The sequence below is a fragment of the Chiloscyllium punctatum genome, chromosome 2, assembly GCF_047496795.1.
Source record: "Chiloscyllium punctatum isolate Juve2018m chromosome 2, sChiPun1.3, whole genome shotgun sequence".
Lineage (NCBI taxonomy): Eukaryota > Metazoa > Chordata > Chondrichthyes > Orectolobiformes > Hemiscylliidae > Chiloscyllium > Chiloscyllium punctatum.
In genome coordinates this window covers 101690904-101703478 of record NC_092740.1, presented here as the reverse complement: position 1 = coordinate 101703478, position 12575 = coordinate 101690904, and the positions used below count along the sequence as shown (strand labels likewise).

Below are 12575 nucleotides of genomic sequence, written 5' to 3'. Positions count from 1 at the left end.
ATTGGTGAACACGCCTACTTCTGCCTTTTGTTGGAGGGAAGTTTAGATTAGACTAGATTAGATTAGATTCCCTACAGTGTGGAAACAGGCCCTTCGGCCCAACAAGTCCACACCGACCCTCTGAAGAGTAAACCACCCATACCCATTTCCCACTGACTAATGTATCTATGACACTATGGACAACTTGGCATGGCCAATTCACCTGACCTGCACATCTTTGGATTGTGGGAGGAAACCGGAGCACCCGGGGGAAGCGCACGCAGACACAGGGAGAATGTGCAAACTCCATACAGACAGTCACCCAAGGCTGGAATTGAACCCGGGTCCCTGGTGCTGTGAAGCAGTAGTGATAACCTCTGAGTTATTAATGAAACAGCTGAAGGTACTTGAGTTTCGGACACTACCCGACACTAATCGTACAGAGACAATCTGGGAGGTGAGATAATTCACACCCAAAAGCCACAACAATCTTCCTTTCCACTGGTTACTATTCCAATCATCCCTACTCCATCCACCCACCTGAAACACCATCACCAACACCCCCATGCCCTCATATCTATTGACTTCACTTTTGCGAGGCTCGCTTGATGCCATGCTCAGATAAAGTGTGGAGGTGCTGGTGTTGGACTGGGGTGGACAAAGTCAGAAGTCACATGACACCAGCTTATTGTACTCCTGACGAAGGAGCAGTGCTCCAAAAGCTTATGATTTCAAATAAACCTGTTTGACTATAACCTGGTGTTGTATGACTTCTGATTTTGGACACTTAGATAAATACAGCCTTGATGTCAAGAACAATAACTTTCATCTCACCTTTTGAGATTAGCACTTCTGAATATGCTTAGTCTAAGGTTTGCAGCTAAGTAGTCCTGCCAAGGAAGGGAAGTAATGACTTATTAATATTGAAATGAAACAGAAAAAAGAAATTTATGAAATTTGTATAATTTATAATACAGACGCTAACCAAACTGAGAATTGAAAATACAGTGAAGAACTGGAAAAGGAAGTGGGAGCAGATAGAGTGTCTGAGAATAGATTAGAGTGTGCCTATGCCATCTGGCACCAAGATGCTGTCACCCCATTGAGCTCATTTTATAAGAAATTGGAACAGAGTTGATCATTTGGTGCCTGAAGTCTGCTCCACCATTCCACTGGATCATGGCAGTCCAGCATTCCTCAGACCCATTTTCTTCCATTTTCCCCAGAGCCATTGATTCCCTGACAGTTCAAGAATTTATCTATCTCAGCCTTAAATACATACATGGACTCTGCCCCCACAGGTCTCTGTAGCAAGGAGTTCCTTAGACACTCAAACTTCTGAGAGAAGCAATTCCTCTTCATGTTAAACTTAAATTGGTGCCTCTTAATCTGAGACTATGCCGTCTGTTCCTATACCCTCCTATGAGGGGAAACCTCCTCTCAGCATTTACCCTGTCAAACCCCTTAAAAAACTGATATATTTACTGAAATTATCTGTCATTCTTCTAAACTGCAGTGAGTAGCATTCCAATCTAATTTGCCTTTGCTCATAAGAAAATCCTTCCATATCAGGGATCATCTGAGTGAACTGCCTCCAGTGAAATGACATCTTTCCTTAAATAAGGGGACCAGAGCTATTCACAGTATTCCAAATGTGGTCTCACAAGAACCTTGCACAGTTGCATAAGGCTTCTTGACTCTTCTGCTCCAATCCCCTTGAAATAAGGGCTAACATTCAATTTAGCCTTCCTGATTACCTGCTGCACCTGTGTGCTAACGTTCTGTGTCTCAAATACAAAAACCTACTAAATACCTTTGTGTTTCAGCTTTCTGTGGTTTTTCTCCATTAAAATAATATTCTGTTCTTTTGTTCTCCCTTCCAAAATAAACAACTTCACACTTTCCCTCATTGTACTTCATTTGCCAAATCTTTGTCCACTTAGTTAACTGATCAATATCTCTCCGTAAATTATTTGTATCTCTTGCAAACTACCTTATTTTTGTGTCAACTACAAATTTGGCTCGAGTAAATTTGTTTCCTTCCTCCAAGTTATTAATATGTATTGTAAACAGTTGCAGTCCCAACACTGATCTATTTGAAACTGGCCATGAGTTACCAATCTGTAAATGAACCCATGTTGCTACTCTTGCTTGCCATTATCCAATTCTTTATCAATGTCTACATATGAGCTCCAACATTGTGGGCTCTTATGACTTAACCTTTTGAACGTCATTGAACACTTTCTGGATTTCCAAATACGACACATCTTCTGGTTCCCATCTATCCAATTTGATTGGCACTTATTCAAAAAACTCGAATAAATCAGTATTTGAATAAATTATTTTCTTTTGATGAGCCATGAGCCGTACTATCTGATTGTATTATGATTTTTCAAATGTTCTGCTATTACTTTCTTAATAATTGATCCCAATACTTTTCCCAACTAAGATGTTAGTCTTATTGGCTTATAGTTACTTACTTTGTGCCTCCCTTTTTGAATAAGGATGTCACATTGGTAGTTTTCCTCTGGAATTTCTCCAAAATGGAAGGATTTTTGGAAAATTACAACCAATGCATTATGTCAGTAGCTATCATTTAAAATCTCAGGATGTAAGCCATCAGAGCCAAGAGACATAACTACCTTTAGTCCCATTAGTTTATCTAATACTACATCTCTAGTGATGGTGATAGTACTTAATTTCTCCCCTGTGTTCTTTAATATTAATAGAATGCTCAAAGTAGCTTTGATAATAACACTGATGGAAAATATCTGTTTAACTCCTCTGTCATTTTTTTTGTTCCCCATAACCATCTCCCCAGTGTAATTTTCTAAGGAGTCTATGTTCATTTTGACCTCTTCTTTTTATACATTAAAAGAAGTTTTCATTGTCATTTTTATATTCCTTATTAGTTAGCCCTCATAATTTATTTTCCATCTTTATTATCATTTTAGTACTCTTGCTGGATTCAGATTTCAGGGCTATCATGGATATAGACCTACCTTAGATAGCCATGGTTTGGTTAATCCCTTTCTCAGAATCTTTCCTCCATTCTGGGATATATTTTTGCTGACAGTCATGAATTATCTTCTTAATTGTCTGCTACTGTTATTCTTGCTTATACATCTACCCAGTTCACTTTAGCTAACTATCCTCATTTCATTGTAATTCCCTTTATTTCTGACTCGTTACTCACTCTTAAACTGATTATTAAATTCTGTCATGTTCTGATCATTCCTTTGAGGGGATCTGTTACTCAAGATGTTATGGACCAGACCAAAACTCCTCAAAATGTATTAAAAAGTTATCTTAGACCAAACTTTCTCTTATTTTGAAGGCAAGTGCCAGGTATTATGTTCCAGATGCAATTCGATTTGGCCAACTACCAGATTTGAAGCCAAAGACACCTTATTCAGAAGCTATGGTTAAAATTCAACAAATGAAAGAAGAAATTAAAAGAACATATGGGAAACATTTAACAGAATTGTATATTATTTAACTTCAGAACAGTAACTGTTCCAATATAGCAACATCCCATAAACACACACCAGCAAAGGCAAATTCAGCAAAGTAGATTATCTCACATGCAATTCTGCAGTCCAGGAGGGAAAAAAAATCAAGAGAAAATGCTGAAAGAGTAGCTGAGAGAGATGTACTACAGCTTCCAAATCTAGCTTCCATCAAGACCCGAGTAGATCATACTGAAAAACTAAAAATCCTGGCTTTGTCGAAGCTTGACCCCCACCCATTAAGGCTACTTCTATTGTCCAACTTGAAAACAAAAGCCTCAAGGCCTCACAAGCTGTTTACTTCATTGGATTCATAGAGACAACTCTAGTCCCCTGTCTTAAAACCTCTCTTCAAAGAAAAGGACAAATACACCACTTAAAACCATAGTATCATAACAAAGGTCATTTTCCCATTACCACATCCAAGATAGTTTGCTCCTTGGCTCTGTATTGCTGTAGGAAACTATCCCTAATGCACTTCATAAATTCATTATCATAGCTACCCTTTCCAATTTGATTAACTTAATCAACATGAAGATTAAAGTCACCCATAATTTTTGCTCTATTCTTTACATGGTTATGCATGCCCATATTTTTCTTATGGTTAGGAATTAACCTTCAAATGTTAGTTAACCAAAATATTTAAGGTCTAATTTACCAAATAATTTTCGTTCACTGAAATCTGCGCATCCTCTATAATTTAAATGCCTTTCACAATTATAGCTCCTTTTGGTAGCCGTGGGATGTCCTCAACTGGGACCTTCGGTTCATGTCACCCTACAGGTGACCCCACTACACTACACATACACTTTCTGTTTCTGTCTCTCTCTCTCTCTCTCTCTCTCTCTCTCTCTCTCTCTCTCACACACACACACATGTATAAATTTGTGGGGTGAATTTGTACTTGCAGAATTATATTGTATTTTGCTCAAAAACTGCATGAATCCATGTAAGATTCTGTAAATCCCTTTTTAGAAATAGAATCAGTCTGAACATTGGTACACAGACAGACAGACTTTAACCTTACACCTTCAATACATTATCTGAGCTGACATAGCACCTATTATTAAAGTTCATTTGAGAATGTAACTTTAAAAAAAGTTCTGGGATTTACATATGAAAGAACTGAAACCAACATGGTCATTCTAAAAAAATGAGAGACTTAACAAACAGTCCAGGTCTTTTTCAATATATATCAGTTGCATTACACGTAAACTTTTGCTATAAATTCTGTGTTTTATGGTCTTATACTCCGCTGCCACCTGATGAATGAGCAGTGTTCCGAAAGCTAATGCGTCCAAATAAACCTGTTGAACAATAACCTGGTGTTGTGTGATTTTTAACTTCGTACACCCCAGTCAAACACCAGCATCTCCAAATCAGAATTTCCTTTTCTGTTGCTTTGTACTGTGCCTTATTTGTAATCAACCAAGGCTTCTGCTTTGCATCAGTTAATATTATAAAAGCTATAGTGGTTGGAGCTATGAAGATTCTTGATTTTGACACCCAGTCTATCGGGGATGGGATAGAAATCGGCAGCATTCCCAATTTTATTTCCTGTACGTTGAAATTGTGGCAGAAAATGTAAATGGAGCTTATTTATACTCATACCCTACTAAACAAGCCTCACCATGGTCCAAGGTGGACTTGGTCATGATGTATTAGAATTAAGTTAGTGTCTGTTGAATTATAATCCAACATATAATGATGACCTCAAGGGAGGAAAAGGTTGAAAGAGTGGTATACATTTCCACGAAGTAAACGTATAGTAGGTTGCACTGTACTGAACACAAGAATAAACAGCAGTATTAACACACTAAATTTTCACATCCTCCTCATCTGGCTTCAGAAGGCATTCTTTAGAAACTATGTCAAGAACTATGAAGAAATTGTAAGAGCCTCTTTAAGTCTTTAAGCTGTTGCCTTTTGCATTGTTCCACCAATATTGGTACAGATCCATACCAATCCACGTGTAAAAATGGTCAATTAAATGCAGCATTAGAGTTCCACTTTATTTTTTAACATTAAAGGTATTAAACTCAATATTTGCTCCAGACAGTGTACAAATTTTGAAGTAGAATGTTTTCATGAGAAACAAGCCAATAAGCTTGACATTATTTTTAAACTGATGTGTTTATAGACTGCTGTCTGGTTAGTCAGCTTAACTGAATTTTTGGATTTTGCTATTTCCTGGTGAGTCCATCATCTCTGTCATGCATCCCACATAAATGTAATATTATTTATTTTAGTTACACAGTATATTTTCATTGGAGTGATTCAACAGTCACTTTGACAAATACAACTTCACTTTTTGGTCAATTTTACATTAAATCAAAAACAATTTGGCACTTTTATTTTTGCTCCCCAGTTCTGGAAATACTCAACTTTTTTATGGACACCAAAATATTTTTATATCATTAGAAGGTTCACTAACTTAAGAGGCTGAAAATATAGGTAACAAAGAGCAGAAACTAATTACAAGCCCGCAGTTTTGTTGGAATATGATCTTTCAATTCCACGGGATCAAACATTGAGCAATAAACAACACATTTTGACTGCACTGCAATCTCTGTCAAGTTAAACCAGTTGGACAGGCTATGTAAAGAGCAGTTTGAAAAAACACAGTTGAAGGAGTTCCAGGTACTGTCCTGGAATCAAATTGTCTAACTGAAAGGTAACTAACTCCATTGTAAAATGAAGATGGAAAGTACTGGAGAAACTCAGCAGGTCTGGCAGCATCTGTGAACAGAAAATCTGCGACAATATCCATTCTGTGGAGCCAAAGAAGGCTGCAAAATTATGATTTTTATGCTGTAAGCAAAGGAGAGGGGGAACAGATGAGAGAGTGGCCAGAGTAAAAGATCAAACAAGTGTTAGTGCTAGAAGGGGGAGACACAGATCATGAACAGTAGTAAATGGGTCAGCTTTGCTGAGTGCAAATCCATGCAAAAAAATACAGCAGATATGGAATGGGAAGAGGTGTAACCAAAATGCAATCCAGTGTTCAAGCATTGAAGTTCTTGAATTCAGTACTGATACCTGAAGTTCACAGACAAATCATATTGGAGTAAAACATTCACTCTGTTGCTCTTTTCACAGAAGCTGTCATCCTATAGAGTTTTTCCAGTGGTTATTATTTCAGATCTCCAGGACCTACAGCACTTTGTATCTCTTTGTCTTGATTACAATATGTAACTTAGTAATCAGATACAAATTACATTGGTATCATGCAATATACTGCATCTCTTTAAGACTAGATAATCTTGTCATTAAGATTCAGTCACAGTTTTTCCATGTAACTGTAAATCAATGCACCCTTTGCACCCAGTCGGGAAAAGAGGGTGATACCCAACTGCAAAGCAGTTACGGTTGATGTTGGAGCACATACAATATTGCATTTATATGCCATGGCTGAGAATGAGTCTTCAAATTATGGAGGGCTAAATTATAGTCGACTTGTTTCTGTTGGAGTGAAATCAGGACATTTGTTTTCACACAAAGTCTGGTGATAATTTCAAACTTCCATCCACAAAATGTTATGACATGCTGTTTTCTGAAACTTTTAAGTATGAGATCAATAGATTTTGGTGCAGTGATGATACAAGGCAAATGGATCTAATGTGAGTAAATGAAGTTTATACGTCTGACACGCTCTACTTAGATGCCTCTTAAGTAGCCTAATGGGATAATCATGATCCTACATTTGACTCTGTTATTTAAAGGCAACACAAAATTGAAATTATTAGAAATAGATTCTTCGCACGATGATGGTCTGAGTGGTTTATGTACTCTGGTTTTGATTCCCAGATGTTTAAAATGATCATACCTTTAGCTCAGAATGATCCTTTGTTTAATTCTAGTTTGCCATGCTACCTGGCTGTAGACTTGCTTTGACCGGTGTATGTTGCACAAAAAACCTGACTCTTGGTGCAACTATAAATGTGTAAGACCTGGAACACTTACACAAATGGTTCCTGTTAATTAGTTCTAATTCTTCACAGACGTTGCAACATGTTTACTAGAGTATGAAATTCTGTGCTACAAATCATCGCTGTAGCAAGTGAGCAAAATAACTAAATAATATGTTGTAAAGTGCAATTGAATGATCAATATGTCCTAGAAAGAGAATTTGCTCCAGGAACCTACACCAGATTGACTGACATTTATTTAAACATATTATATTTGAGGGTGACGAATGTACAGTAGATTAGAGTCTTGATTTTAAAACTCTCATTCTCATTTTTAATTCCTCCATTGTTTCACCCCTCCATTTTTCTGTGACCTCCTCCAGCCCAACAGTCTTTAAAAGTATCTGCATTCCACTAATTCTGGCCACTTTCAAATTTCCCAATTTTTAAATGCTCCATTGTTATGTCATTGTGTTTTTGGTAGCCTGGGCTCTAGGTTCTGGAATAGCTTTCTAATGTTCTACCTCACTTTCTTGCTGTAAGAGAGTCCTTAATGCATGGCTTTTTGATCTCCACTTTCATCATCATAATCTAATATCTCCTCTATGGGTTGAGCAGATACTTTGTTTTATAATGCTGCTGTGCTTTCGCACATTTTATTATGTTAAATACCTTTTTGAACATGAACACATGTCAAGTTAAAGAGCAGAAAGTACATATTAGGAAACAGAGAGAGAAAGGAGATTGCAGGAAGTGTTTAGACTGAAACACGCTCATATCAATGGCTTTCCTGGTCTGCAAAGTCAATTGATCCGTATGATGTCTTCATATTTAATTTTTGAGCACTTGAACTTAAAGCATTGTGGAGGTACCTGGATTATGATTTTTGGAGAGGTCAACAAAAGGACATACAACTTTCTTCCTAGAAAGGAAACCGAGAGTCAAAAAGTATGGTGCTTGAAAAGCACAGCAGGTCAGGCAGTGTCCAAGGAGCAGAAGAGTCAGTGTTTCCTGATGAAGGGCTTATGCCCGAAACATTGACTCTCCTGCTCCTCAGATGCTGCCTAAGCTGCTGTGCTTTTCCAGTGCCACACGTTTTGACTCTTGACTGTCCAGCATCTGCAGTCTTCACATTCTCCTATTTCTTAGAAACCTACATTGTTCTGGATAATTGCTAATATTAGTTGCTTGAACTCACTTTGGTGAAAACACTGTTTCAGGACTGAGTTTTAAGACTGTTCTGTTTGAACAGAGTTTTGTAGACTTGCAGATAGTTTTGGATTTTCACTTGGGATAGAAATCTGTTAAGAAAAGTCCGCCCAACTCATCAGCTCTCCTGTTTCTGGAAATGTCCTTTTTGCAAATGCAAAGAAAAACCCGATTTTCAGCTTTAAATACTTTTTGATATTGTGTTTCTTGGGTAAGCTACATCTTGGGACATATATCTCCAGGACATCTGCTTATATTTTTTGACATTCATCTATGTATGCCAGATTCCAGATCAACCTAGATCAACAAGGTCACCCAAATGCTTCAGACCTTATCCTTTTTCTCTTCAATAACAAAGACGTTATGTAAAAGTGTTTCAATCCCCACAACATTCATATTGATTCTCTGCAGAAATAAATCTATTTACCCATTACCTGCCATGGTTGTGTTTTAAGGGTTATTTAGAGGATTAAGTATTCAATTTTTCACATTACAAACTAAGTGTGGTAACCAATTTCATTAAACATATTGTTTTAATAATAAATCAATATTTTTGTTCATTAAAGAAAATTGATTGATGAATCATTTTTATTTTTAGTTTAGAGAAAGCAAACAATTGGTCACATTAGGAACCAGGAGAAAGCGAGGACTGCAGATGCTGAAAATCAGAGTCAAAGGTGTGGTGCTGAAAAAGCACAGCTTGTCAGGCAGCATCTGGGGAGCAGAAGAATCAACATTTTGAGCATAAGCTCTTCATCAAGAATGTAGTGGGGTGGCACAAGGGGGCTGAAAGATAAATGGGACTGGACGGAGAGAGATAAGTGGGACAGGGGTGGGGCTCAGGGAGAGAGATAAATCTCCCCTCAGCCCCACCCCCTCCCATTTATCTTTCAGCCCCCTTGGGCAACCCTACCACATTCCTGATGAAGAGCTTATGATTGAAACAATCAACATGCCTTGGATGCTGCCTGACCAGCTGTGCTTTTCCAGCGCTGCGCTTTTTGACCCACATTAGGAACCAAACACTCAAAACTTTTATGTGGTAATCTGTGGACTAATAGAATTAATTGAATATGGTACATTCCTCCAATATAAGTCCTAATAATTCAGCCATAAGGCTTATATAGTGCAGGCAGCAATTCTACAGTCAATTCAATGAAGACATCAGACATAAAACCAAAAGATTTGCGGATGCTGTAAATCAGAAACAAAAACAGACATTGCTGGAAAAGCTCAACAGGTCTGCCAACATTTGTGAAGAGAGATCAGTTTCAGTCTTTCAGGCCCAATTGCCCTTCCTCAGAACATCATACATGTCAGACTGCTATTCTGTGAACACCTAACAGATGATTGTTTGGACGTTAGAATCAGCATTTTTAAAGTTAGCAGGGGAGATCTGTTATGAGGGATAGGTTTGCAATGTTATGGTTTCTTTGGTGTTTTTTGTCAGAGGAGGTACATGGAGCAGGGTATTAATTTTATTCATTCACAGGATATGGATTTCACTGGCCACGCCAGCATTTATTACCTATCTCTCGAGTCAACCACACAGCTGTGGGCCTGGAGTCATGTTTAAGACCAGGCAACTATGACAGTTTCCTACTGTATGGGACATAGGTGAAAAACATGGTTTTTTCTTGACAATCAACAATGTTTTTGTGGTCATCATTAGATTTCCAATTCCAGATATTTATTAATTCAAATTCCATCAGAATTCAAACACAGGCTCCCGGAATATCACCAGGGTCTCTGGATTATTTGTCTAGCAATAATACCATTAGGCTATCATCTCTCCAGGTAAAGAAAGTCAAAAATGTATTATGCCCCCAGAGTTACAAGAAGACATCCTGGTCATTGATTAGTTTTTAAGCTTACCTCAGACTTGATAAGTACAGATTTTGCAAACATCAAGAATTATTGAGTCTGGGATGCAGCTGGAATTGGCAGAACATTTTTGTTTGGTGAAGAATAGGATGGAGCCTGCTGATGTTAAATTGAGGGAAGTATTCACTCATCTTGGATTTTATGTAATACAGCATTCGTGGCATCAAAGGAGGCAACCGAATGCAGAGTTGCAGCTCAATAGCTCTGCTGCAGTATTCAGTGTAATAAAAAAGGTTTTGTCAATACCAGCTGTCAAGGTTCTTGTATTAAGAATGACTGTTGATGAGGAGCAAAGGATGACTAGCACTGTAGAAGGATAGCTCAGTAATTATTTTTGAATTAATTAAGTTGAATTGATACAACTGTTAATGCTTGCAGACATTGATTTCTCCAATGAAATAATGTCATAGGAATAAGATTGAAATAGAATTGATAATTTTTTTTAAAATTCCTTGAAATAAAGGGCCTGGGTTTGAATTTCCATGAGTACAGATATGGTAGAAAAAAGGAGTGGGTGGTACACGTAAATTATATGCCTTGCATTTAATGATTCTGACACAATAAATTTTATGCAATAGCAACATGACAGTTTACAGTTCTATTCATAAACATTTCAGTATTCCTGATAAATTACAGCTGTGGTTGTAAAGATCAGGAGGAAATGTAAACATATTGGAGACAAGGCATATTGAACAAAGAAACAAATACTGTTTGAGTATTTTTCAATTAAAATTAATTTTGAGAAAGTTCAGATGTTGGCATTTTATCCACTATGGTGATTTGAAAGGTGGACTGCCATAGTTATTGTTAAACTTTGAAAATAAATGGAAAAATTACATGCATGAGACTGCAAATTCCTATACATCTTTGTCCTCACTTATCTGTCATTTTTATGTTGCATGTTCAATCATTTTTTTAACCACAATCACAGAAGAAAAGAAATGTCATCATTGTGTTTTTTCTTGTGTGTTTGTACATTCAAATTACAATGTGCCTTATTTACACTCCTTGACAGGATTTTACTGTACCCTGACCGTGAATATTGGCAATCTGGATGAGTCATCACATTTGAACCAAATTGTCTTCTCTCTCACTACCAACAAATTATTTCTTTAAACTAGGATTAACAGGATTGAATGTGATGTACCCATTGACAATATTCACAAATTTTACTGAACACTGGGAAGAACAACAGAACTTTGATCTTTATAGCAGAATTATTATAGATTATTTTTATGATGAATAATTTTACTTCTAGATGTAGCTCAACAGTCTGATCCACTTGGCTCCATTGAACCTGGAGGAGACCAGCACAGTCCTTTGCCTACAGCTAAAGGTTAGTGCTATTTTTTGCCTCTTACAAAAGTAGTAAATTGGTATTTAGCTAGTTTCCTATGCAGTGGAGTGGTAGAAGTTCAGATTGTTCATGCAGTGCATACTTAAATTTAAGAGGAGGAAACTGAGAAATCTGTTTAACCTCACAGGTTTTGCACACAAACTATTGGTTTATTGTACAATATTTTTTACAAATAAATATAAGTAATTCATATGGCTTCATCAGCTTTTGTTTAAAAGGTCAAGGGATGACACAACATGCAACTAGATAGCATTTTCCATGTCCTCTAGAAATCCTGAAATGTTTTTAAATCAATTACTTTGATTTTGAATTACTGTCCTTTCTGGACCATTTGGCATCCTCTTGTCACATGTTTTGTTTCAACGTTTTAATAATGATTTCCAATTACTTTATTTGATATGTGAAGTTGTCAACTTGTCATACAGTCAGAAACGATTACACAGTTCGGTCATTGAACATTTCATCAGCTTTAAAAATATGCATTTTTAATTGTTTATTCTGTAGGATTTGTACACCCTCTGATGTCTTAGCATGCTGGCAAAGCTCTTGTGTCATAGTGGTGGAGTTCCTTTGAAACAAGAGGCCCACTTGCTCCAGTGGTGTATCACACCATTGCTGAACAGGTTGATTAGAAAATATCCAATTCTGGCCTGTTCTGTCAAGCCATGTAAATCAGTCTCTAGCTCACCACAACTGCTTTCTTCCCTGTTCTCCAGTTTTTGAGTGTTT

The 12575-nt window shown here is 37.1% G+C and overlaps 1 protein-coding gene across 5 annotated transcripts in view; it reads left to right on the top strand.

Annotated features, from left to right (window-relative positions):
* The window catches only part of ror2 (receptor tyrosine kinase-like orphan receptor 2), a 358843-nt gene that overhangs the window by 261377 nt on the left and 84891 nt on the right, over positions 1-12575 (top strand). For 4 of the 5 annotated variants that reach the window (XM_072586843.1, XM_072586839.1, XM_072586837.1 and 1 more), the window contains exon 2: positions 11748-11825. The exons of the other annotated variant lie outside the window; for it this stretch is intronic. In XM_072586843.1, coding sequence (XP_072442944.1) covers positions 11748-11825 — 78 coding nt within the window. The remainder of the gene's footprint in view (positions 1-11747; positions 11826-12575) is intronic. 5 annotated transcript variants of the gene reach the window in all.